Below are 14,048 nucleotides of genomic sequence, written 5' to 3' on the forward strand. Positions count from 1 at the left end.
TAGCCTGGGTAACAAAGGGAGACCCTGTCTCACAAATAAAAAGGTAAAGAAAAACCACGAGATTAATAATAATAGTTTAATTGAGCTCAGCGTATTCCCATTTCAACATATAAGCAGTATAAAAAGTGAGATATTTTACATTTTTTTCCCCCTTGCGCCATTTTTCAGAATCTAGTGTGTGTGGCTGGGCATGGTGGTTCACGTCTGTAGTCCCAGCACTTTAGGAGGTTGAGGCAGGTGGATCACTTGAGGCCAGGAGTTTGAGACCAGCCTGGCCAACATAATGAAACCCCAGATATACTAAAAATACAAAAATTAGGCGGGCATGGTGGCTAACGCTTGTATTTCCATCTACTTAGGAGGCTGAGGCAGGAGAATCACTTGAACCCAGAAGGCAGAGGTGGCAGTGAGCTGAAATCATGCCACTGCACTCCAGTCTGGGTGACAAAGCAAGACTATGTCTTTAAAAAAAAAAAAAGAGAGAGAGAGAGGGTCTAGTGTGTGTTTTATATCATAGCACTTCTTGGTTTGGACCAGCCATATTTGCAGTGCCCAGTAGCTGCATGTGGCCAGCAACCCCCATACTGGATGATGCAGCTCTAGAAGATTTCCCTCCAAGAAAGGGGGGCTTTTTCCTCCCCACAGGAGCCAGGTCCCTCTGGTCTGGATGCCTCCAAGCTGCAGAATGTGTTCTCTGTCTGAGCCAAAGCCTCTCTCCCCTGTGCATCCCCCTCCACCAGCCAGCACTGCCCTCTGGGGCCCTCCCTTTCCTGGACCATCTCTGTCAGGTGTGGACAGGATTGGGGCATGTCCCCCTGGAATTTTCTCCAAGTCAGCCCTTGAATGTTGGCTTCTCCCCATGGACACAGGAGGAAGATCCCCAATGATTTAATAATCATAGAAATGATGAGGATTGGCCAGGGTGGTGGTTCAAGCCTGTAGTCCCAGCAATTTGGGAGGCCGAGGCAGGTGGATCACTTGAGGTTAGAATTTGAGACATGCCTGGCCAACATGGTGAAACCCCGTCTCTAATAAAAATACAAAAATTGCTGGTCGTGGTAGTGGATGCCTGTAATCCCAGGTACTCGGGAGGCTGAAGCAGGCGAATTGCTTTAACCTGGGAGGTGGAGGTTACAGTGAACTGAAATCACGCCACTGCTCTCCAGCCTGGGCAACAGAGTGAGACTCCATCTCAAAAAAAAAAAAAAAAAAAAAAGGATGACGTTTGTGCTAATAAGCAGCAGGCCCTGGGCCAAGAAGAAGCGAGGCTTTTCTTCCTTCATTAGGGAAGTGACGTCACTCACCAGTGTCCCTTAGATTGTAGGATTCAGAGGCAAGATTGCCTCCAAGCCCCCGCGCTTGGCCAGGTCTCTTTCCCCTTTCCCTGTCTTTCCCTGGCCCCAGGGGGCAGGATGGAGAGTTGAGGGAAGGCAGACTGAGTTTTCCTTCCCAGCATAAGGAAGAGCTGAAAAGTTCCTGGGCGCGGTGGCTCACGCCTGTCATCCCAGCACTTTGGGAGACTGAGGTGGGCAGATCACGAGGCCAGGAGATTGAGACCAGCCTGGGCAACATGGTGACACCCTGTCTCTACTAAAAATACAAAACTAGCCGGGCATGGTGGCACACGCCTATAGTCCCAGCTACCCAGGAGGCTGAGGTGGGAGAATAGCTGGAACCTGGGAGTCAGAGGTTGCAGTGAGCCGAGATCACACCACTGCACTACAGCTTGGATGACAGCAAGACTCTGTCTCAAAAAAAAAAAAAAGAAAAAGAAATGCTTAGCTTCTTTTTGGGCTGGGCGCAGTGACTCACACCTGTAATCCCAGCACTTTCGGAGGCCGAGGTGGGCGGATCATGAGGTCAGGAGATTGAGCTCATCCTGGCTAACACGGTGAAACCCCATCTCTACTAAAAATACAAAAAATTAGCAGAGTGTGGTGGCGGGCACCTGTAGTCCCAGCTTCTTGGGAGGCTGAGGCAGGAGAATCGCTTGAACCTGGAGGCGGAGATTGCAGTGAGCCAAGATTGTGCCACTGCACTCCAGCCTGGGTGACAGGGCGAGACTCTGTCTCCAGAAAAAAACAGAAACATCCCCAGGCTAGGGCAGAGGTTGGGGGATGCAGCGTAGGCACACACAGCCCCTTCCTCCCCGGCAGCATTTGGGACAACGTGGCAGGGAGCCTGTGGCCAACCTGGCCTCTGCTAGAGGAAGTGAGGCCAACTCCTGGCTGGGGATTCACAGTCCCGAAGTGTTTCTCATCTTGGTTTCTCGTGTTGGTGGCTTCAGAGCTTCTCTGGAACTATCTGCCGCCTCTTTATAGTCATGTATTCACCTGGTCATCGCTGAGCCTGTGCAGGCGCTCCATGTGTGTTCAAACAGGCCCTGCCCCTACCCGCATTTCCGCAGGGGGTTTGCACACTGGTTGCAGGGATAGACAGCAGGCAGGTAAACCACCGGTAAAGTTTTGGATAGTGGTGAAATGTTGTGAAGGAAACAAGCTGACAGGAGAATGACTGCGTAGCCTCATTCAGTGGGGTGGCCAGGAAGCCCTGTGGAAGAAGGATATTCTGCCAGGCATTTGAACGCCACGGAGGAGCCAGGCCATGAAGATTGTGTTGGGGCATGCGTTCCTGGGACACAGAGCAGCACACCCGGAGGCCCCGGGTTGGCATATTTGAGAAGTGGAAGGTGTTGAGGGTTGAGAGGTCACTGGGGCTATGGTGAGTGTCTGGGGTTCCAAAGCTGCAGGATGCCATGATTAGTCACTTGATTTTATTTATTTATTTGTTTTTTTCTTTTTTCTTTTTTTTTTTTTTTTTGAGACGGAGTTTCGCTCTTGTTGCTCAGGCTAAAGTGCAACAGTGCGATCTCAGCTTACTGTAACCTCCACCTCCCTTGTTTAAGCGATTCTCCTGCCTCAGCCTCCCGAGTAGCTGGGATTACAGGCACCTGCCACCACATCTGGCTGATTTTTGTATTTTTATAGAGACGGGGGTTTCACCATGTTGGCCAGGCTGGTTGCAAACTCCTGACCTCAGGTGATCCGCCTTCCCCGGCCTCCCAAAGTGCCAGGATTACAGTGCCCTGATAAGCTGGGGTTTTTGCCTGGGGCATTTGGTGATGGTGGCATCCCCATGATCATGAGGAACTGGGATTGGTTGAGATTTGGGGAGGCAGTTCTGGCGTTCCAGGTCACGTTGATCTCAGCAGGTGAGTGCAAGGTGGACGCCAGGAGACCGTGAGCCGTTGCTGGTGGGCAGGGGTCCGGGCTCTGCAGGCTGCAGGTCCCGGCAGGTCTCACATCCCCTCCTTTCCCCACCTCCCAACCACAGTGATCAACAAATACAAACGCAGGCGATTTCAGAAAACCAAGAACCTGCTGACAGGAGAGACAGAAGCGGACCCAGAAATGATCAAGGTAAACGGGCAGGGTTGTCAGGGCCTATAGGGACCAAGCCAGGCCATTCACAGCTCATACCAGACCACTGGGCCTGTCATCTGTCACCACCACTGAGCCACCATGCCGGCTCGGTCACGCCACCTCCCCTCCCTGAGCACTGGGCTCTTCCTCTGGGAAATGGGGTCAGGAGGCAGCTGCCTCTCAGGGAGTAGGGGGGATCCCAAGCAGGGTTACCTGGGCCTTTCGCCAGCCTGGGAGGGGGCTGCATCACAGTCCCATTCTCACATGAGGACACTTGTTGAATCTTACAGCAAGGAAGTGACAGGCCAGGGACTCTAACCCACACAGTCAGGCCCCAGAGCCCAAGCTCAGCCTGGCATCAAGCAGGCACACGAGAATATGACTTTAGTAGGAACTGCAGGATTAATAGTTGCTGTCACTCCTGGTGGGCTGGGGAACCAGGCAGTTAATCTGTGGTTAACCTGCAGTGGGCACTAAGAGACTTCCTCTCTCTGCGGGTGGTCCTGTGTGGGAGGGGTGGTCCCTGCTCATGGAGGTGAGGCCACTGTGCAAGAGTGTATGGAGCCTGCTGTCATGAGGCTGGGCTTCACAGCCTGGCCTAGGATGCCAGCCCTGCCCCTACCTCTGCAGGCCTTGGTTTTCTGCATGTGGGGTGGAAGGATCCTGTCGGTGGCCGGAAGGGTCCTGGGTAGCGTAATCTCTAAGCCGAGGGAGGAGAGCCCTCTGCCAGCACTTGATGTGGTGGCTGATACTCTGCTGCCAAGGTTGTCAGGGGAGGTGGCTCATGCCTGTAATCCCAGTGCTTTGGGAGGCTGAAGCAGAAGGATCACTTGAGCCCAGGAGTTCAAGATCAGCCCAGGCAGCATAGTGAGACCCCATCTCTCCCAAAAAAGAGAGAGAAAAGAAAGAAAGAAAAAAGAAGCTGTCCGTGGTGGCTCACGCCTCTAATCCCAGCACTTTGGGAGGCTGAGATGGGAGGATCGTGCTTGAGCCCAGGAATTCAAGACCAGCTTGGGCAGCATGGCAAGACCCCATCTCAAAAACTAAAAAGCAAAGATTAAGATTTTCATGGGAACCCTTGGGAGGAAGTATGCAGAGGCTGATGGTCCCTGGGCACCTCCACCTGCCTCTGAGGCCTTTCCCCACATGTTGCCTCAGAGGGCTGAGGACTATGGGCCCGTGGAGGTGATCTCCCATTGGCACCCCAACATCACCATCAACATCGTGGACGACCACACGCCGTGGGTGAAGGGCAGTGTGCCCCCTCCCCTGGATCAATGTAAGCTCCCCAGCCCTGCCAGCTGCTTGCAGAGGCCTTTGGGAGGGTGCTCGGGGCCCATCTCCTTGTCTTCTCCTGGCCCCATCCACCTGAGAGAGCTTTCTAGGGCTCCACCCTCTGAAGCTCCCCACCCTGTCCTATCCCCTTCCCATGTCCTCTCCCTCTCCCGCACCCCCACCCCTGGGGTCACCAGGACTGACTCCCATATGCCAGCATCAGTCCACAGTCAAGTCCCATTGAGCCCACAAACTGTTTTCAGAAAATCTATCACTTGCCAACTTTTGAAATTGAGGCAGTATCATTTAAAAGCCATATTTTCTGGCTTTTATAAAACTGGGTTACATGGTCACCCATGGGGCAGCCGTGAGCTGGAGCTGAGCCACAGCTGCCCCCTTAAGCGGGGACCTGCCTGCTCTTTGCATCTGGTTCCCTCTGCTGAGGTCAAGGGGCCCTTTAACTCCTCATGGCGTGGCCTAGAAATGTCCCCTGTCCTCCAGTCTCTGTAGAGGGGCCCTGTTGGGTCCCTGCAGATATCTGAGGCCTGTGGGTACCCTGGCCTCCTGCCTGGGCCAAACGGTGTCCCCTGCCCCATGTGCTGCAGATGTGAAGTTCGACGCCGTGAGCGGTGACTACTACCCCATTATCTACTTCAATGACTACTGGAACCTACAGAAGGACTACTACCCCATCAACGAGAGCCTGGCCAGCCTGCCGCTCCGTGTCTCCTTCTGCCCGCTCTCGCTTTGGCGCTGGCAGCTCTATGCTGCCCAGAGCACCAAGTCGCCCTGGAACTTCCTGGGCGATGAGTTGTATGAGCAGTCAGATGAGGAGCAGGACTCAGTGAAGGTGAGTGCGGCCGGGGCGGGCGGGACTTCCCAGTGCCTTCCTGGGCGCAGGAGGCCAAGAGGAAGTGCGCCAGGCCTGGGCTGTGGGACCTCCCGCCTGGTGCTCCTCTGCCCACAGTTTCACAACCTCCCAGGTCCCTTCTCCGCAGTGAAAGGAAGTGGGCACCCAGCCCTCCAGGCCTAGATGACTGGGGGTCCTCTCCCCAGGCTGTTCTGTTGGTTTGGCCGGGCCCTTTTGGTCCAGACCTGTCCCTTAATCCTTCTGTCCCAGACCTTGTCTCCCTGGCCCTGGGCTCCGACTCCGTGTCTCTACCATCTCACTGGGTCCTGAAATGTCAGCCCGTTTCTGTGGCGTGAGGCTCAGCTTTGCCTCCTGGGTTGTCGTCACTGTTGGGTCTCTGCTCTTGGCTCCCAGTGTCCCTTCACACACTCCCCACAGCACTCCCTCGGCCTCTGCCTCTTCCCCTAGTGCCATCTCCCTGTCTTTTCTGTCTCCGTGAGTCACCCTCCTCTCTGTCCTCATCTGCCCATCTCTGACCCAGTCTCCTCCCGGCTGGCCCACCCTCACCCTGCCTCTACAGGCGGCTCCAGGGTCAGGTCTTAGGGGACAAAAGCTGGTGAAGTTGCTCTTGGGCGGGGGCGGGCTGTGCTCACAAGTGTCCCCTGCAGGTGGCCCTGCTGGAGACCAACCCCTACCTGCTGGCGCTCACCATCATCGTGTCTATCGTCCACAGTGTCTTCGAGTTCCTGGCCTTCAAGAATGGTAGGAACGGGACCCCAGGGCTAATGAGAGGCTGCGCAGGGCTGGGGACAGGGCCTGCCCCCTTCGTCCCCCCCCTCCCTCCCCACATATCCTCCCCCTGCCTGGGGTCTCTCAGCCCTACTCTCCAGAGGCCTAGTGAGCTGGGGAGGGGCAGTGGCCCCAAAACTCCCAACCCAGAAATTCCCACCCACCGGGTGTGGAGCTAAGGGAGGGGCTGGCCCGCTGCTGGGGCAGAGGCCAGGCCAGTACTGCCAGGAAGCAGGGCTGGGGAACTCCAGAGCCAAGAGCAGGGAAGCCCCGGAGCTGCTCCCGCCACCCTGCCCGGCAGGCTGCCTGCTGCGGGAGGCCACTTAGGACTGAGTGGATGGGGCCTGCCCGAATGGGAAGGAGGAGCACTGTCCCCCGAAGGTCCCTAGGTTCTAAGGCTGACCATGCTGATGGCCAGCGTTTGAGGAGAAGCAGCCACATGCCAGGCACTGTCCTGGGTACCCTCCCCAGGTAACTCCTTGAGCCGTACGGGAACCAGAGGCTCAGGGATGTCACTTGCCCAGTCACACAGTTCCTAAGGGGTAGATAGTTCCAGCCCCAACTCTCATCTTCTAGGCCCTGCAGGCCACTTCTTCCTTGCCCAGAGTACCCCAGTCTAAAGGAGGCAGCCTGCTGCCCTATAGCTGCCGGAGGTGGCAGGAGGAATGACTAGTAGTATTCCTGGTATTAAGACGCTATTGCCAGCCTGGTGGTGACTCTCGCCTGTAATCCCAGCACTTTGGGAGGCCAAGGTGGGAGGATCGCCTGAGCCCAGGAGTTTGAGACCAGCCTCGGCAACAAGGCGAGATTCGTTTCTACACAATTTTTTTTTTTTTTTTGGAGATGGAGTCTTGCTCTGCCGCCCAGGCTGGAGTGCAGCGGCATGATCTCGGCTCACTGCAAGCTCCACCTCCTGGGTTCACGTCATTCTCCTGCCTCAGCCTCCCGAGTAGCTGGGACTACAGGCGCCCGCCACCACGCCCAGCTAATTTTTTGTGTTTTTAGTAGACAAGGTTTCACCGTGTTAGCCAAGATGGTCTCGATCTCCTGACCGCGTGATCCGTCAGCCTCGGCCTCCCAAAGTGCTGGGATTAAAGGCGTGAGCCACTGCGCCCGGCCTTTACACAAATATTTTTTAGAATTAGCTGGGCATGGCAGTACGTGCCTGTGGTCTCAGCCACTCAGGAGTCTTGGGCCCGAAAGGTCAAGGCTGCCGTGAGCCATGATCACGCCGCTGAGCTCCAGCCTGGGCAACAGAGTGAGACCCTGTTCCAAAGAAAGGGACGCTCTTGCCATTATTGAGAGCTACCATCTGGAAGAATGCAGTGTCATATGGGCATAGGAGCTGGTGCCGACCCCAGCCGGCCATCTGCCAGCTGTCGTTGGGAGACAGGACCCTTTTGCCCGGGAGCTGGCTTGGCTAGGGTCCAGTGAGAAACGAGGCACAAGAAGGCTGTTCCCTCACGCAGTGTCATGCAGGAGGGGGCACGGGCCTCACTTGACACCAGTGCTGTGTGGCCTCCCTAGTCTAAGGAGGGGCTTGGGCCCACCCGCCCCCTCGCCAGAACCTTGTCTCCAGACCCATTCTTCTCAGTTGGGACGAGGGTCAGTCTGATGGGCAGGGGTGGGTGGGGGGAGCCTGTGGAGTATGGCAGAGCTCTGGGATGTGGGGGAGCTCTGAGATGGGGTGGGGTCCAGAGCTCCCACAGCCCTCACTCCCTGAGTGCAGAGCTGGCCCTGACCCTGCATGACTGCAGACCTGGCTCCACCACTCTGCTACAGATGTGGTGGCTCAGCCTCCTGTGGCTGCAGTTAGACGCTCAGTCGGGCAGGGTCAGAGAGGGGTGTGCATGGTGAGACCGGGGCTCAGAGTTAGGAGTACACTGACATGGATCCTTGGCAGCATCCAGGCGGAGCACTGGAAGGAGCTCCAGACTGGAGCCCAGGGCCCTTGTCTCGTTTCCTGAGCATGTCTGTGAGCCAGTTCCTTCACGGTGTCAGGGCGGGGGCTTGGAGGAGGTGGTCTTGAAGTGCATGCCACAGATCTTCCTTCCCGGGGGGAGGGGAGGGGTGGGCAGGCACCACGGTGCTGCACAGACCCAGCGTCCCTCCAGATTCTGCCGCGCCAGGCTGTTCGGCCTCAGGGAAGCAGCTTCCTGACCAGCCCTTAGTACCTGGCACATGGGGAGCCCCGTCCATGGCACCAGTCACTGTCACCATCAGTCAAGGGACTGCACCCTGCAGTGCTGGGTGCTGACGTCCTATGGGAGGGCTCCAGGGCTGCTGCCTGTCTGGTGCTCTGGGGGCCACCTGATGAATGAGAGAGCCTTCCTGGGAGAGAGGGGTCTCATTCGGCACCCCTCCTGAGGACCCAGCGCCACCCTGGGGTGTGAGGAGGATGTAGGTCAAGGGGGCCTGAGGGAGCTGCAGGAGGGTCTTAGTACCTCCTCAGCCTCCTGGTTCCCCCTACCCGCTGCGCACAGATATCCAGTTCTGGAACAGCCGGCAGTCTCTGGAGGGCCTGTCTGTGCGCTCCGTCTTCTTCGGCGTTTTTCAGTCATTCGTGGTCCTTCTCTACATCCTGGACAACGAGACCAACTTCGTGGTCCAGGTCAGCGTTTTCATCGGGGTCCTCATCGACCTCTGGAAGATCACCAAGGTCATGGACGTCCGGGTAAGGCCGGGGCGACATGCTGTCTCGGGAGCTGCAGGGGCTGTGAGGGATAGTGTGGCCCAGCTGGACCCTGGAGCTGGCCCCCGGGGGATTCCCAGCAAGTGTCTCGCTCCCAGGACCAAGGGGATTTTCTCACCAGGGGATTTTTTGGGTCACACATGGGGCAGGGGAACTGGGAACGGTGGGGAAGGGCAGATGCTGGTTCTGGCTTGTGGGGTGAGAGCCAGCATGGCAACTGACCATGGCGCCCACCTCATCCACAGCTGGACCGGGAGCACAGGGTGGCAGGAATCTTCCCCCGCCTATCCTTCAAGGACAAGTCCACGTATATCGAGTCCTCGACCAAAGTGTATGACGATGTGAGTGTCTCGCACACTGGGCCCCTAGGGGTGGTCTCCAAGCACCCACCTACCCCTGAGGGACCCAGGGCCGACCATCTGCTTGCTGGACCCATGCTTTATAGCCTGTGTCACATCCTCTGTGTCCCCCACCTGCCATAACTGCTTCCTGGTCGAGTCCAGAGTCCCCAGGGCTACCTGGAAATTCCCCCTGCCCGTCCTGCCAGACCAGGTGTGGTGGCTGAGGGTGGGGAGTAGGGTTGCCAGGCAGGGCCGAGGAGCTGGCTCACAGCCCCACCCTGTTGGCCCCACAGATGGCGTTCCGGTACCTGTCCTGGATCCTCTTCCCACTCCTGGGCTGCTATGCTGTGTACAGTCTTCTATACCTGGAGCACAAGGGCTGGTACTCCTGGGTGCTCAGCATGCTTTACGGCTTCCTGCTGACCTTCGGTGAGCGGCACAGCTGCCCCAGGAGAGAGCACGCCCCATGCTAGGCAGGGCTCACAGCCCAGTGTGGGAGACAGACCCATTCCCAGGCAGGGACAACCCAGGGCGGGCAGAGCTGGGATGTAGGGAGGCCCGAGGGCACACATGGCCCCATCTGGGGTCAGAGAGGGCTTTGGGGAGGACATGAACAGTACACTTCAGTCCCCATTTTCAGGGGACCTTTATGTCTTGGGAACAAGTAAACAAGTAGGGTCAGGTGCGGTGGCTCACACCTGTTATCCCAATGTTTTGGGAGGCTGAGGCAGGAGGATCACTTGAGCCCAGGAATTAGTGACCAGTCTGGGCAATGTGGCAAGATCCAATCTCTACAAAAAACACAAAAATTATTGGGGAGTGGTGGTGCGTGCCTGTAGTCCCAGCTGCCTGGGAGGCTGAGGTGGGAGGATCCCTTGAGTCCAGGAGGTTGAAGCTGCAGTGAGCCGTGATTATGCCACTGCACTCCTGCCTGGGTGACAGAGTGAGACCCTGTCTCAAAAAAGAAAAGACCGGGTGAATCACAGCCAGTAATGAGTACTGTGAAGGGCAGAGTGGTGAGGGGATGCACATTAATAGGGGTCAGGGCCCCTCCGAGGACAGGACATTTAAACCCAGGCCTCAGATATCCAGGGAGGGAGCTGTGTGGATGTGACAGAAGGCCCCACCAGTGCAGGGGCTGCTGGTAGAGTGTGCCCAGGTGTAGGAAGTGGTGAGGGGGCTGGTATGGCCGGTGCAGAGCGTGCAGGGGAGGGGTGGGAGAGGCTGTTCCTCCGCTCATGGGTGCCCTCACTGCAGGCTTCATCACCATGACGCCCCAGCTCTTCATCAACTACAAGCTCAAGTCCGTGGCGCATCTGCCCTGGCGCATGCTCACCTACAAGGCCCTCAACACATTCATCGACGACCTGTTCGCCTTTGTCATCAAGATGCCCGTTATGTACCGGATCGGCTGCCTGCGGGACGGTGAGGCCTGGTGGGCAGGTTGGGGCTCCCACTGGAACAGGGCCCCAAGGCAGTCTTCAGGGCCCAGGTCTGAGGGGGTGCCAAGGCCCCAGATGGGGTGTTCAGTCTGAGGGGGCTCGGCCCCACCCTTGCATCACACCCTCTCCACCCAGGCCCACCTGGCTGTGGACGGGCCAGCCCGACCTCACACTGCCTCCCACCCCTCTCCAGATGTGGTTTTCTTCATCTACCTCTACCAACGGTGGATCTACCGCGTCGACCCCACCCGGGTCAATGAGTTTGGCATGAGTGGAGAAGACCCCACAGCTGCCGCCCCTGTGGCCGAGGTTCCTACAGCAGCAGGGGCCCTCACGCCCACACCTGCACCCACCACGACCACCGCCACCAGGGAGGAGGCCTCCACGTCCCTGCCCACCAAGCCCACCCAGGGGGCCAGCTCTGCCACCGAGCCCCAGGAAGCCCCTCCAAAGCCAGCAGAGGACAAGAAAAAGGATTAGTTGCGACTGGTCCTCGCCTGCTCCGGCTCCTGGCGACTACTACCCCTGCGCCCCGGCCCCCTCCCCTCCCTGTCGCCCTTTCCTTGGACAGATCAGGCCGGGGCGGCGGGAGGCCCGCCTCAGGCCAGGGCCCAGTGTGTGACATAGGGGCCAGGGCAGGCCAGGGCTTGTATGTGGAGGCGCCGTCTGTCCCTCTGTCCCTCTGTGTTTCCAGCCATCTCGCCCTACCAGCCCAGCACCACTGGGAATCATGGTGAAGCCGATGCCGCGTTGCTGAGGGGGTGGGTTGGGCGGGGGCGGGGCCGGGCCCCCCTACGGGATGCCCACGGCCATTCATCATCTTGTCCCTCGTCCCCCTACCATACTCCCCCTCCTAGACCACCACCCTTTAACACAGTCTGGATTTAATAAATTCATATGGGTGTTTAACTTAAACTCAGCACTGCCCTCCTCCTCGTGCCTTCCTTCCTCTGGCGCCTTGGAGAGCAGCTTCAGGCGGGGATGAGGTGGCTCTCCTGGGTCCGGGAGGGTGACCTGCAGGGTACAGGACATGTAAAGGTGGGGATTGTGACCTTATGTCAAGAGCCATACCTGGCCGGGCACGGTGGCTCACGCCTGTAATCTCAACACTTTGGGAGGCCAAGGTGGATGGATCGCTTGAGGTCAGGAGTTTGGGACCAGCCTGGCCAACATAGTGAAACCTTGTCTCTACTAAAAATTAATTGAGCATGGTGGCGGGCACCTGTAATCACAGTTACTCGAGAGGCTAAGGCAGGAGAATCATTTGAACCTGGGAGGCAGAGGTTTTGGTGAGCCCAGATCACACACTGCACTCCAGCCTGGGTGACAGAGCAAGATTCCATCTCAAAAAAAAAAAAAAAGCCATACCTACCAGGCCAGGCCTCTTCCTCATTTGTTGCCCTCCCACTAGCCCACTGAGATTTCATTAACTGGCCCCATTTCAGATTCCTGGGGAAGCTGCTCGCCGGGAGCTTGCTGCCCCTGCCAGGCTCAGGCTAGAGCCTCCTGTATGCCTGCTGAATGTCTCCTAACCTGACACCACCAGGCACGGCCAAGTACAGCTTTCAGCTGGGTCGCCATGAGCGAAGGCACCTGCCACCCTGAGACCTCAGCACAGCAGTTGAGGCACACTAGATGTGTGCCCTTGGCTTTTTGTGCTGACACCTGCTCACCCCCAATTTTGGGGAGCATGGGGGTGAAGGCTCAGCCAGCCTGAGTGGCACCTGGCTGTAGCACTGGCGGGAGGGCATGGGGATGAAGGCTCAGCCAACCGGTGTGACACCTGGCTGTAGCACTCCATGAGTGTTAGGGTGTCACTTCACATCCCCGGGGCTGCCTGTGCCGACGACCAGCCAAGCCCTCCAGAGGTGGCACGAGTTGGACTTCCCAGCCCAGCCCCTGGTGCTGGGACCCTTTGCCCACTGGATAGGTGAACTGAGTGAGGCCTCTGTGTTCTGAGGGGTGGGGACCCTGCATTCCCAGGTTGACTGTTTTGTGGGGTGGTCTCAGCAACACTTCGGTATAGGGGGCCCAGCGCTGAGGACCACACCAGGTTCCTTCAGGCTCCAGCTGCCACCCCACGTTGCAGAGCCAGTCAGGGGATCCATGAGGTCCCAGGGAGATGGTGGTGCCCTTGGAGCCCTACACCACAGGTCCACAGACAGGCCACGGCAGTCTCGCATCCCTCAGGGCAGCCATGGGTCTCCATTAGCCACCCCCGCACTCTATACCATTCCATGAATCCCCGGTGCCCTTGGAGGAACCCCAGGCTCTGCACCATGGTAAACCCAGGAAAGCCTGACTGATGGGCTTCTAGGAGCCCTGGAGGTACAGGACTCGGCAGACCCTTGAGAGTGGTGGGCTCTCCAACCACCTGGACTCCCTGGCCTCATCACCCCTGGCTCTTCCTCCCTCCACAGCTCCACGCCCAAGCCTTTGACAAGGCCCATCAGCTATCCCCACAACTTCCTGGGGGTCTCACCTCTTCATTTGGGACCACCTGCTCCATGCCCCTCCTTACCCTGTAGTGTTCTTGCTCAGTGTTCTGTCTGGTCCCCTGTCCCAGTCCTGCCCTCACCACTTCCCATTCACACTCTAGCTAGCAGCTAGAGGAAACTTTTTTTTTTCTTTGAGACAGCGTCTCGCTCTGTTGCCCAGGCTGTAGTGCAGTCATAGGATCTCAGCTCACTGCAGCCTCTACCTCCTGGGTTCAAGTGATTCTCCTGTCTCAGCCTCCTGAATAGCTAGGATTACAGGCATGCACCACCACACTTGGCTAATTTTTTGTATTTTTAGTAGAGACGGGGTTTCACCATGTTGGCCAGGCTGGTCTCTACCTCAAGCAATCCACCCACCTCAGCCTCGCAAAGTGCTGAGATTATAGACATGAGCCACCACGCCCATCCCAGCTAGAGGAAACTTTCTAGTTTCTTCTACTAAAGCACAAACATGATCCTGCCCAGCCCTTGCTCAGAACCTACTGTGGCTGCCCAGTGACCTCAGGAGAAAGCCCAGGCTCCTTACCGGGGAGTGAGACCTTGGTGATGGGGACACTTATTAATCCCTGCATCCAGCCTGATCTTCCCCTTAGCTGGATCCTGTCCCCAGGCACACAACCCCTGTCCACTTTTTTTTTTTATCCTTTGAGACAAAATCGCGTTGTCATCCAGGCTGGAGTGCAGTCGCACGATCACAGCTCTGCAGCCTTGACCTGCTGGCTCAACCAATCCTCCTGCC

At 57.5% G+C, this 14,048-nt stretch overlaps 1 protein-coding gene across 1 annotated transcript in view; it reads left to right on the plus strand.

Annotated features, from left to right (window-relative positions):
- Positions 1–11,730, plus strand: part of CLPTM1 (CLPTM1 regulator of GABA type A receptor forward trafficking) — a 39,117-nt gene extending 27,387 nt beyond the window's left edge. The window contains exons 6-14 of the mRNA XM_010377508.2: positions 3,334–3,419; positions 4,581–4,701; positions 5,303–5,547; positions 6,216–6,309; positions 8,820–9,010; positions 9,274–9,369; positions 9,663–9,798; positions 10,627–10,794; positions 11,005–11,730. Coding sequence (XP_010375810.1) covers positions 3,334–3,419; positions 4,581–4,701; positions 5,303–5,547; positions 6,216–6,309; positions 8,820–9,010; positions 9,274–9,369; positions 9,663–9,798; positions 10,627–10,794; positions 11,005–11,291 — 1,424 coding nt within the window. The 3' untranslated portion in view covers positions 11,292–11,730. The remainder of the gene's footprint in view (positions 1–3,333; positions 3,420–4,580; positions 4,702–5,302; positions 5,548–6,215; positions 6,310–8,819; positions 9,011–9,273; positions 9,370–9,662; positions 9,799–10,626; positions 10,795–11,004) is intronic.
- The last annotated feature ends 2,318 nt before the right edge of the window (positions 11,731–14,048 follow it).

This window comes from Rhinopithecus roxellana, chromosome 12 (genome assembly GCF_007565055.1).
Source record: "Rhinopithecus roxellana isolate Shanxi Qingling chromosome 12, ASM756505v1, whole genome shotgun sequence".
Lineage (NCBI taxonomy): Eukaryota > Metazoa > Chordata > Mammalia > Primates > Cercopithecidae > Rhinopithecus > Rhinopithecus roxellana.